The sequence below is a fragment of the Ornithodoros turicata genome, chromosome 10 (assembly GCF_037126465.1).
Source record: "Ornithodoros turicata isolate Travis chromosome 10, ASM3712646v1, whole genome shotgun sequence".
NCBI classification, from domain to species: Eukaryota; Metazoa; Arthropoda; class Arachnida; order Ixodida; family Argasidae; genus Ornithodoros; species Ornithodoros turicata.
The window spans coordinates 32,181,967-32,192,462 of NC_088210.1; the positions used below are offsets into that span (position 1 = coordinate 32,181,967).

Below are 10,496 nucleotides of genomic sequence, written 5' to 3' on the forward strand. Positions count from 1 at the left end.
CCGCGTCCGGCCAGGCCACTAATGCTTCGAAAGCACGAAACATGACTGGCCAAAAAGAATAGAAAATATACACAAAATCAATATACAATGTATAGGAGAGGCTGGGCACGAAATGCAAGAGCAAGACTCAGCACGTAGCACGGGAAAATATATTGAAAAAGGCGGCAGCTCTGGGCAAGTGTAATAAATTGAAGCGCGTGCTGGCTGATACTGCGCAGCGTCATAAAGTGCTTCAAGTGGATTAGAAACAGGGGCTGGTGTTCATAAAAGCTCGCTTGTAAAGTGGGAATATTTATATTAGGTGGGGTTACCCTGAAATTAATTTGCGCTCCGGCCTGCTTTGTGGTAACATTGGTGTTACGTAATGCACCGTTAAAAAAAAAAAAAAAAAAGACGGCAAAATAGCCTAAGATTACATGTACAAGGGAAAAAAAATTCATTCTGCTTACGAGATGATACAGACTAAAATTAATCAAATTTTTAAAATATGACAGGTATATACTGGTGTAATCTATAATTAGGGAGCGACTTTTTCGGGTTGAATGCCTTTCTCAGATTCGGGGGGGTAAAAATCGGGCGCTATTTTTAAACCTGTAATTCGGGGAGAAATCGGGCGATGATTGTGCCTTCGGGTGTTATCGGGTGTTTTTGTTTCTCGTCTTGTCTATTAACTCCTTTCCTAACCTTTTTCTTCTTTTTTTTTTTTTTTTGCGGAATCGTGATCTTCTAGCGGTAATCCCCGAAGGCATAGACAGTGTTGACACACATGAGTGTATTGCTGGGAACGTAAGTGACCCATTCTTACACGTGTTACACATTGGCGACCTTTGTTCGTCTTCAGTGGAAACGTCACTTGAGGATTTCGTAGTGACTGGAATTCGGGGAGAAATCGGGTTTAACACGAATTGGTCGGAGGTCAGTTCGGGGGAAATAACCGGGCAGAGTCGGGTTTAACCGGAAAAAGTCACTCTCCATCTATAATACGCAGCTTTAGAATGTGACTCTCAACTGCCAAACATTAGTTTTAGTACGTCGCGTACGCAAGAAGACAGCGTTGCTTGCACTGCGCATGCGCCTTTAATTCATCGTCACCTGCTCGTTCTTTTTCCTATCGTTTTTCTTTTGTCTGAAGTGGAAAGGACAATCTCGTGAGTTTTGCAACACCGCCACCACTTGAGATTACGCTTGCTTCATCGCCTCCTCAGTACAGAAATCCTAGACAGGATTACCTTTATTTTTTCTTCAAGCCCCCGTATACCTGTTCGACGACGGTATTACCCCACCAGTCTGGAGCGCCGCATCGTCGGAATTCTGACGGGCTTTCACCAGATGTTCCGATAGAGAAAGAAGCCGAATTGGCACATTCCTTCCCCCTTGACTTCCTATGGAATGTAAATCTCCTCCCGTTCAGTATTCCATGTTGTGTGAGTGTGTTTCATAAACGAGAGAGCCGTTTGCAAAGATGTATTTTAGAATCCGAATACAATACGACATATTGGGCCATTGCAAACGCTCCCATACATGATCCGTCCTGCTGCTGTCATTTCAATGATGTTGCAGACGACAAACGATATCGATCCACGAACAGCCAACTGACAAAATATGTGACATCTATCGAATGCATATAATTTCAATACTTCGGTTCATTCCTATCACTAAGTTATCACTAACGCAAGCAGAAACGCCGGGTACGAGCCTACATTTTTAGCAGACGACAATGTCAGCTTCGTTCTGGCTTCTCTTCGGCTCTCTTTCTGGCTTTTCTTTGCAGATGAAAGTGCGTTCTTGGCTTCGTCGGTCGTTTCGCAGACGACATTGCTCGCGCGCTGAGACCCGACAGCAGAACTACCTTTTTTTCCCCAGTCACCTCAGAAACATCAACTTTTTTTTTTCCCCGCTACTTTTCTGCGTTGGACGTTATCTTTACGACCAGCGTGTAACGACCCGCAGCACGCGACCAAAGTTTTCGTCACGCCAATAGAGGGAGTCAGCGAGGCAGTGACTCTGACGCCTCTGGTGACGACGAAGCGAAACGGTTCCGCCTCGAAGTTTTGGGAACTTGAAAGCCTACGTATCAGATATAAATGTAGAAGCGTGCTCATATAAGCACGTTGAATCACTGTAATGAGTGTTTACCGACCATAAGACAAGAAACATTGCAGATCACAGGGACGGACTTGTCCGGCCAACAACATCCGACAAGAAAAACTGTGACGCTTGTGTTTGAGCGAACGACAACGATGAATTGTCTTCCGGATAAAAGAAGTGCTAGATAATCTCGGCAGCCGCGCCGAAAGGGTGATCACCGCCACCAAGCGGCCAAACGCGTTCGTCTGACGTCACGTGAAAACAGCCTATACAGCTGCGCGGTGAACAGAAACAGGGCTCGCTCTGATCAGAACTGGCGAACGATCAGAACAGGACCAACCGAGCTGCAGCACACCCCCAGCCCGGACACGTACTTCCGAAACATTCCAGCCGGAGCATGCGCAATCGATTGTTTGTCACTCCTCGAAGCTTCACCCGCCTATTTCCAAGCTATTTAATCCAGCACACTTCGAGAGAGAGAAAGAGAGAAGGGAAGAGATAGAGCGCAATGAAATACCCGAGGAATAAAATAGAAAGCAATGCGGAAGCCCTCTCAAAAAGAAGAAGAACAGAATAAAAAAGAAAAGTAGAGAGTGAGGAGGTGGGCGTTTGGAGGGATCGATGAGATATACCACTGCCTCTCCCCCTGTTATTAAACGTGCTCCAAAAGTGGAAACGGCAACACACAAACGGCAAAGTCCGCAAAGGCACCTCTTCTTCAAGGACGGATCGAGTGTTAGTGAGATTTTTTTTTTTTACGCAAGGCATTTCAACAGCGTTTAAGAATAACGTTTAAGTCGTATTTTAGACATCAATTGCACGGTTGTAATCCGTAAAGTATAATATGCGTAGCAATTTAGTCTGCAACGACACACGTCCGAAACACGGAGAAAGGTACTGCAAGCGTCAAGCGCATAGCAGACGACATTCCTTGCAGACGAGACTTCTGCGCTAGCGGCGCAGCAGTGCAGAACCACTTCAAGAGTACGATGCGGCATCAAGTTGGCACGGACGTCTGCTTTCGCAGTCGTATCCGAAGTCCAATATATCCGCATCTCAAAGATGGCTGACGTAATTATACGTCAACTAATTAGTATTAATTAATTATACGTCGCTCGCATAATTATGCGTTCGTTCGTGCCGTTTGGACTACCTCTACGCACTTGGCTCGCCCCCCCCCCCCATTTTAAATGACACTTAAAATGATGCCAATTGCCAGACCACTAGAGCACCAATTTGCCTCATTAGAAGACAGCATCCAAGACAGAACGGCCTATGTGTGTACCGGTGTACAGCGTATGGTTGGTAGTCGTACCACCGACGTCATAGTATTATTTTATTGGTATCACATAGTGTAAGTACCGCTCAGTATATTGCACACAAACGTTTACAAATACTCCACGGTATACGGTAGCGATGCAATTTCTCCTTGCTGCTGCGATTAGCTCATCCAGAGCTTTCCGTAAAGTAAAGTACGGTACCAACCGTGGAAATCTAGCACCTGCCCGGTCGTCTCTTCTCTCTGGGTAGTTCCCAGTGCTAGTTCAACGCGATATTACAGATAAGTTACAGGTGATAAGCTAGCAACCAAGTAAAAAAAAAAAAAGACGACAATATCGGAATATGTAAGGTAAAATGAACATTAATGCAGGACACCCTTCAATATTTAACGAGGAATTCACAATAGTTTAGCACGAAATTTTGGTACTTTTATCGCGGAAAGCTAATATTCCTGGTTGTCACACAAAGTTTTACAAATTGATCTCCGTAGCACTGTGAACCATAACAGCAAGTTTGGCGGATGATCTCCATGATAGGAGAGCCTGAGCGATGGATGGGCGAAAAACGCACAACACGAGGGCGTGGTCTCTCCTAAAGTACGTAACCACTATCTACACAACAACCCTTCTCATGCCAATCGACGCAACAAAATAAACCCGTCCTTGCAGCAGCGACAAAGAAATCTTTGTAAATGTCCCGTACAATCAATGAGCTGCAAGCGCAGTGCGTCTCTAGGTGGGGATATACGATTATCCCTCGTCTTCAACTCACGAAGGACCGCTCGCTCCATCCTCGATACCATGCACTTTGTGTGTGTGTGTGTTTCACGTGGACAAGTATGTTGTTTTGTGTTTCGTAAATGTTCTCGTAGCGTAGTAGTTGTTCGACTCAACCGGTTGGTGCAGTTGCGGGAACCAGTCTCGTCTTTTCAAGCGTCAGTGCCAGAGTGAAAACTGGAGGTGAAATGCACGCAACACGATGCGGCAGCAACGCTATAGGTGGAGCCAAAAAGAAGGAAAGCTTCATAGGGCCACGTGATCGCCAGGCTATCGTTATAACGAATTCTCGTTATAACGAATTTTTGTTATATTTTCGTTATAACGAATTCTTGTTACAACGAAGTGAAAGTGACCAGGAAGCGCGGATGTCTCAGAAAAAGAATTCAAGCACGCAAACAGACCTTTGTGGTGAGCACATTGGCAGCCACTCACTCTTATTGACAAATCGAGAAAGAAACAAACACACACAGAGAGAGAGAACGTAATTCTGAATTTGCCGTACGGACATCCGCCAGCTCGTCCATCGCACTAAGCGGAGTTTGCTGGCAGGATACTTCGAACAATCGATGTCTCCGACCTGAACCCGAAAACGCCAAAGCCTAGATTACATCAGCCAAAGGCGTCTCTCCCAATACGTAAACTAAAAAATCCCGAACACCCTTCAAACGAGTGCACTTGACTCGATTTTGCGGGGCCCAGCCAGCAGAAACTTCTTCCGTTGAAAGACACGCAGTAGCAGGTGTCCAACCCTCCTTTCACACATGTCCCCCTCCCCCACAGGGACGTGTGATAGGGACGGGGGCCGCCCACCAGATTCCTCGAAAAGCCTTCCCAAAAATCCTGGACCGAGGAGCAACCCCGCTGTTGCCAGATGAGCCATCCTACCCAGAATAGTCTCGACAAGCCTGTTGCAGTCTCGGCAAAATCACGTGGTACGGAGAAAAAAACAAACAAAAAAAAAAACACGGTTCCCAATTTGTCTACGGGCTGCATCGATGCGTGGGTGTACCAGTATGGTTACTTAATTTCTGCGTCACTTGCGGTTTAAAAAATATTCAACTCGGCAAATATGTCTACTACACACACCAGATGGGTCTGTCCACGTCTAAGGCAGAATTTTATCGAAGTACAGACGCGCGAGACGAATTAGAGACACTATTAGTAGTCCTGAAGTCAACGATGAAAGATGAAAGTCACTGAAAAGGTTAGCCAGCTGTAGGGATCGAACCCACATCTTCTGGAATCGTTGATTTCTTAGGCAATTTGAGGCTTTGTTTGTATCTGTCCCTTCTATGTTGTTCCAGCCTCAGAACATCAGTTTATCTCCTGAAGTCATCTTTTTAAAAAGCGGTAATACTATGTAGACCGAGCTAAGTCGACACACCACCGAATGCTCACTTTCATCAGACTTAATCCTGTAGTTAGTAGTCCTCGTAATAAATATGTAGTTTTAACTCTGCGCAAAGTTTCAAAGCTTTGGATTACTTCAGTTCGGCACCAACAGGCCCAAAGGACTCCTTTAACTATTAATAGTCCGTTCTCCGTAATATGCATCTCAATAAATAAATAAACTACTTCACAAGCAGCAGGGATCTCACCGATGTCCTCCTCCATGCCTTAGAGCACTCTTGAAGTGTCTCTCTTCTCGTTATTCCGAACACAATACTTATCTCTCTTTTTGTTACTGCTCAATTCTCGCAGCCCAATAAAAGAAAACGGGCTCACACTGGCGAACGATAACGAAACAAGAGCTAACCACAAAGAAACACCCCCACATAACCTAAACTGGGATTTCCCGACCGCGACAGTCGAGAACGCACGCGCTCTATGTCCTTCCGACTGCAAGAACAACAGACGCTCTTACCAGAGGCCAGCAACCTTTTCCTTTCATAGCCGCGGGCGCAACGCATTCATCCACAGACTATTCGGAGAGCCGAACAACTGCTTACTACGTGCGGACACCTCAGTTCCTTCTTTTTCCGAGAACTCCTTTTCTTTGTGGTCATCTCACTATCCAGGAAAAGAGGAGGGCCCCGTGTGTGTGTGTTGCTCGACCTGCATGCCTGCCTGTGCATGTGTCGAAGCGCTCAATTTGTTGCGGAAATTTGGGGGCCCTTTTTTTTTCCACCAGAACACGTTGGAAGCGAAGGTAATGGACCTTACAGCAGATGGAAGAAATCGGAACAGGTGACTGACTGACAACAAGTCCGCGCCTCGCTTAAGTTTGTCCCTAGCGAATCAGACATCGCCGGAAAAACTATGGCAAGAAGTCAGTGGGGGTTTGCAAGGCAGGGAGCAAGGAGGGCATTTTATGTATCGATGTCCGCTATTTTGCCTTTATAAGGTAGATATCACCATTATTTGCATAATAATAATTGGGGGTTTACGTCGCGAGACAACCGAGACCATTATTTGCAGTTTAACCTGAAAATGTTGCGCGTTCTTGCTGTTTTTTTTTTCTTTTTCTTTTTGTACGTAGTGAGAAAAATCTGGTGCTTTGTAGACTGATATTCACTGCAGCAATCACCCTAGCGTCTGAGGCCAGGAGGTCCCCAACTTGATCTTTTTTTTTCTCTCTCTCTCTCTACCAAGTCCGTGGAATCCCAATGGTGGAACCCCGTACGACGTAGAAACAATCTAGCGAAAATGGGCGAACCAGCCGGCGTGCTCACTGGTTAGCGTGCTGGCCACGTCACGTCGAGGTACCCGGGTTCGAATCCCGATGCCAGCTGTGCTGTCTGAAACGGCGAGCCACATCCACCATCCCGATCAGCGCGTTGCATCACTACCGGCATTGATAGCGAGGTGTCTGAGGGTAAAAATTGCGTCGGAAGCGTGCCAACGGTATCGCGATTCCGCTCCCAATGGCGAAAGCAACTGCCGGCACCGAAAGACCTTGAGCCGTAGTGCACGTTCGTAAAGTGCTTCCCAGCCGCGAACCCCTTACTTAGCAACATTTTGCTCGTAGTGCTGACGAGATATATATAGCACTACTACCAAGCACTACCAAAGCGATTTTTTTACCATTAAAGTCGCCCGTAATGGGGTATTGTGGCTGCGTGGTGTACCTGTTCGGGTATCAGACAAAAAAAAGAAAGATCACGGCGATTTCCCAAAACTACAAGCGCTACCAATGGTGTATATATTGGGAAATAACAAACCATGGTCACCGCAGGCCATCTTTCTAGTTATCTCTAAGCTATAGCATAGCTTTTCTCTCTCTTTTTTTTTTGTTTTTTTTTTTCAAGCGCTGAAGGGACTTGGCGACGAAAATAGTAGGGTACCCGCTCAGACCTGAATCAACGCTTCCAACAACCAAAGGCCAGCAACAGGCGCATGCATGCATACATTGCATGGCGTAGCGACTACTCTAACTACTAACAAAAATAAATAGTGAAACGGAAGAAAGGGTGGGGGGAGGAGGACGGGGGAGGGAACCGTGCGCGGTCGAGAGATTGGATCGATTACTCGCGGTGGGCGCGGGCCTCACCAACACCGGTTAACGCGAAAGAAACAAATAAAGGATAAAAATCTATGCCCGAGCCGCGAACGTAACAATTTCAATGGGAAGAACACCTGCAATGGTTTTTATATTAAGAAGAAGAAAAAAAAAACAAATAAAGAAACTCACCTGTTTCCGCTTGCCGTCGCTAGCAAACTTGGCCTTGACGTCGTCGAGGGCCCGCGTCAGCCGGGCGACGTCCTGCCCACGAACTTGCTCTTCATCGAGAAGCACATAGGCCCTCCAATTTGCAGAGTCAAATCCCCAGTGGCAAGTCCTGTTTTCGCGTCCCCTGTGAGCGTGGCACACAAACCGGCGTGGTGAAAACATGGCCGAACACTCTCCACAGCGAACACAAGCGGCATCGGACTCCGTATAAGCGTCCGGGAAAAGGTCGCCGTGCGTGCCGCCGAAACACTCGTGGTAGACGGGAACCTGGAAGGTGCCGAGTACGGCTTCGTCCACCGCGTCGCCGCTCGAGTGAAGGAGCTCGGCGCACAGGCGTTCCGCGTCCGTCTTCGTGATGAGGCCGCAGCTGGGCGCACACGACGGCAACACGCGGCTGACTTTGAGCACTTCCAGTTGTTCAGCGTTGCAGCGCGAGCAGAAAATCTGCAGATCGTCACAGACACCGTTGATCTGTTGCAGGGTGAAGTCTCGGAGCACCGTGGTCAGGATCTGCGGCAGACACAGTCGCCGTTCGCCGCCCACGCAGAAGCACGATATCGTGTGAGACTCTAAGATGGTCTCCGATCTGTCGCAGCAAGACTGATCGGGCGGTGTGAACAGTGGAGGTTGTTGAATAGGGAACGGCGGCGGAGCCAGAAATGGGTCGTCGGAGTCCGGGTCCGTGCTGCCGGCGACGGACTTGTCGGGAGTCTTGCGCGGCGGAGAAGCGGAGTCCGCCATGAAACTGTTGGGAGGGGGCCCATGGAGACTGGACATGGCGGCAGCCTGATAGCTCTTGAGCACTCGCTTCAGGTGCGGCGTACACGCCGGTAACGAAGGCGACGACAACGACGGGGCATCCATGGCGGCGCCTCAGCAGCGACGGTCATCGAGCGCCAACATACTGCGACTGAGCGCGCCGGATCGTCATGACGTTCTGTTGGCCGAGTCTCGCGCGATTGCCGCTCGAGGGCGCGGCGAGCCGATCCGAGAGCCGCGCGCTCTCCCCACCGCTCCGCTCATCGGCAGCAGAGAGGGGCACTTAGCAACAAATATTCTCGTCTGCTTCCTGCACCGCAATGAGAACAACAAAACATTATATACATAAACACGCTCTTACCTCTAGTACATCACAGTTCACAGTATTCAGTAAAACAAGGGCTGTTTAAAGCAGGACGGGGATGCGAGACCTGTTAGGAAGCAGACGGCAACTCCCAGCACGAGGAAGCGATACCCACCCGCTTTGCAGACGACGAACGCTGTCCACCGCTGCTTCTTCCACAATAGCAGTGTCGTCTTCTTCACACGCAGCTACTGCAACGCCAAGCTATTGTGCGTCATTTGCCACAAAAACGCGAACGAATATCCGCAGTACTGTTCTTTTAGCCGCAGCGAAAACCGAACACGTCGCCAAGCCAACAGCAGCCAGGGCCCAGAAGGGATGGCTGTTCCATCCCGTTCGCATCACCCCCCCTCGCCTCGCACAAGTAACAAGTACAAACAGCGCGCGCTCTCCCCACCCTCCTTTCTCTTGGCATCGTGTTTTGTCTGGCGACTGTGCTATGCGGCGCGCAGTCACGTGACTGAATGACGTTCTACTTTGCGCGCGCGCGCGCGGGACGAGACGAACGCACAGACGTACGACCTTCAGAGGGGGGCGCCTCGCCTTCACCGTAGACTCGTCTGTCGTTGGGAAGGGGATCACCTCCTCCTCGCCAGTCTCTTTGCCATTTTTGTATTTCTTTCTGCTAACCTGGCAAAAGTTTGCGCTTGAAAACCCTTGCTTCTTGATTACGAAATGCGTTTCCACTGAGGTGGGGAGGAGAGATGGATTTTGAAGGAGTCCTCCAGCGTGTTGTTCGGGTCTCTTTCCGGTATTTTGGTAGCTGCGTTGGAGAGTGTTTCTATAGTGGCGTGGAGGTCATAATGTGGGTCAAGTTGGTCCAAACGGTCAGATGTGTGACTTGTGTGTTTACTACGTTATGTTTCGGGTTCTGCTGTGGTGGCAGCATGGAGGGGGGGAGGGGGGCAATAAAATACGCAGCTATGCTTTTTATTGGAAGAGCTGAAATCATGACAAATTGTCGTATATGTATAATATAAATGTTTTGATGATTATGTGCAATCAGGCAAGAGCACGCGACCGAGCGAACACTGCTTGCATTCGCAGAATGTACAATACGAAACCTCATTAGAAAGACAGTGAAACACTGGTTGGAAATTCTCACGTTGACAAGCACGTCGACAACTCTTATTCGCCGTCACGATCTGAGAGTGGTTTTACTGCAAACATACTTCGACAGCGTGATGGAATGAAAAAAAAAAGAAAACCCTGCCGCTGTCTGTTACTTGGCACCGAAAATAAGCCGCGCCGGCAAACGAACAGAAGCGCGCTCAGAAAGACAACGCCTGCCGAGTCACGAACCTCGAGACTACGGAGCAACATGCAGATGTGAGACCCAACTCGCTACAAAAGAAAAAGAAACCGTTGCAGAAAAAAGAAAGAAAGAAAAGAAACAGGATAAATATCGTCTGCTAAAAGGAAACCGGTCGTTGACATCATAACAGGCGAGGGGGAGAAGAGAACGACTTGGAAAGGGCAACAACCCATGCAACACACTCCCGGGGTTCGCCGTCTCTACCCTTTCATTCCTCATGCACGTTCCTCTTCGTTTTTT

The 10,496-nt window shown here is 48.3% G+C and overlaps 1 protein-coding gene across 1 annotated transcript in view; it reads right to left on the reverse strand.

The window, feature by feature from the left end:
• Positions 1-9,298, reverse strand: part of LOC135369927 (ski oncogene-like) — a 57,516-nt gene extending 48,218 nt beyond the window's left edge. The window contains exons 1-2 of the mRNA XM_064603520.1: positions 9,057-9,298; positions 7,780-8,887 (exon numbers count right to left, since the gene is read on the reverse strand). Of these exons, the coding sequence (XP_064459590.1) occupies positions 7,780-8,682 (903 nt within the window). The 5' untranslated portion in view covers positions 8,683-8,887; positions 9,057-9,298. The remainder of the gene's footprint in view (positions 1-7,779; positions 8,888-9,056) is intronic.
• Positions 9,299-10,496: the final 1,198 nt, after the last annotated feature.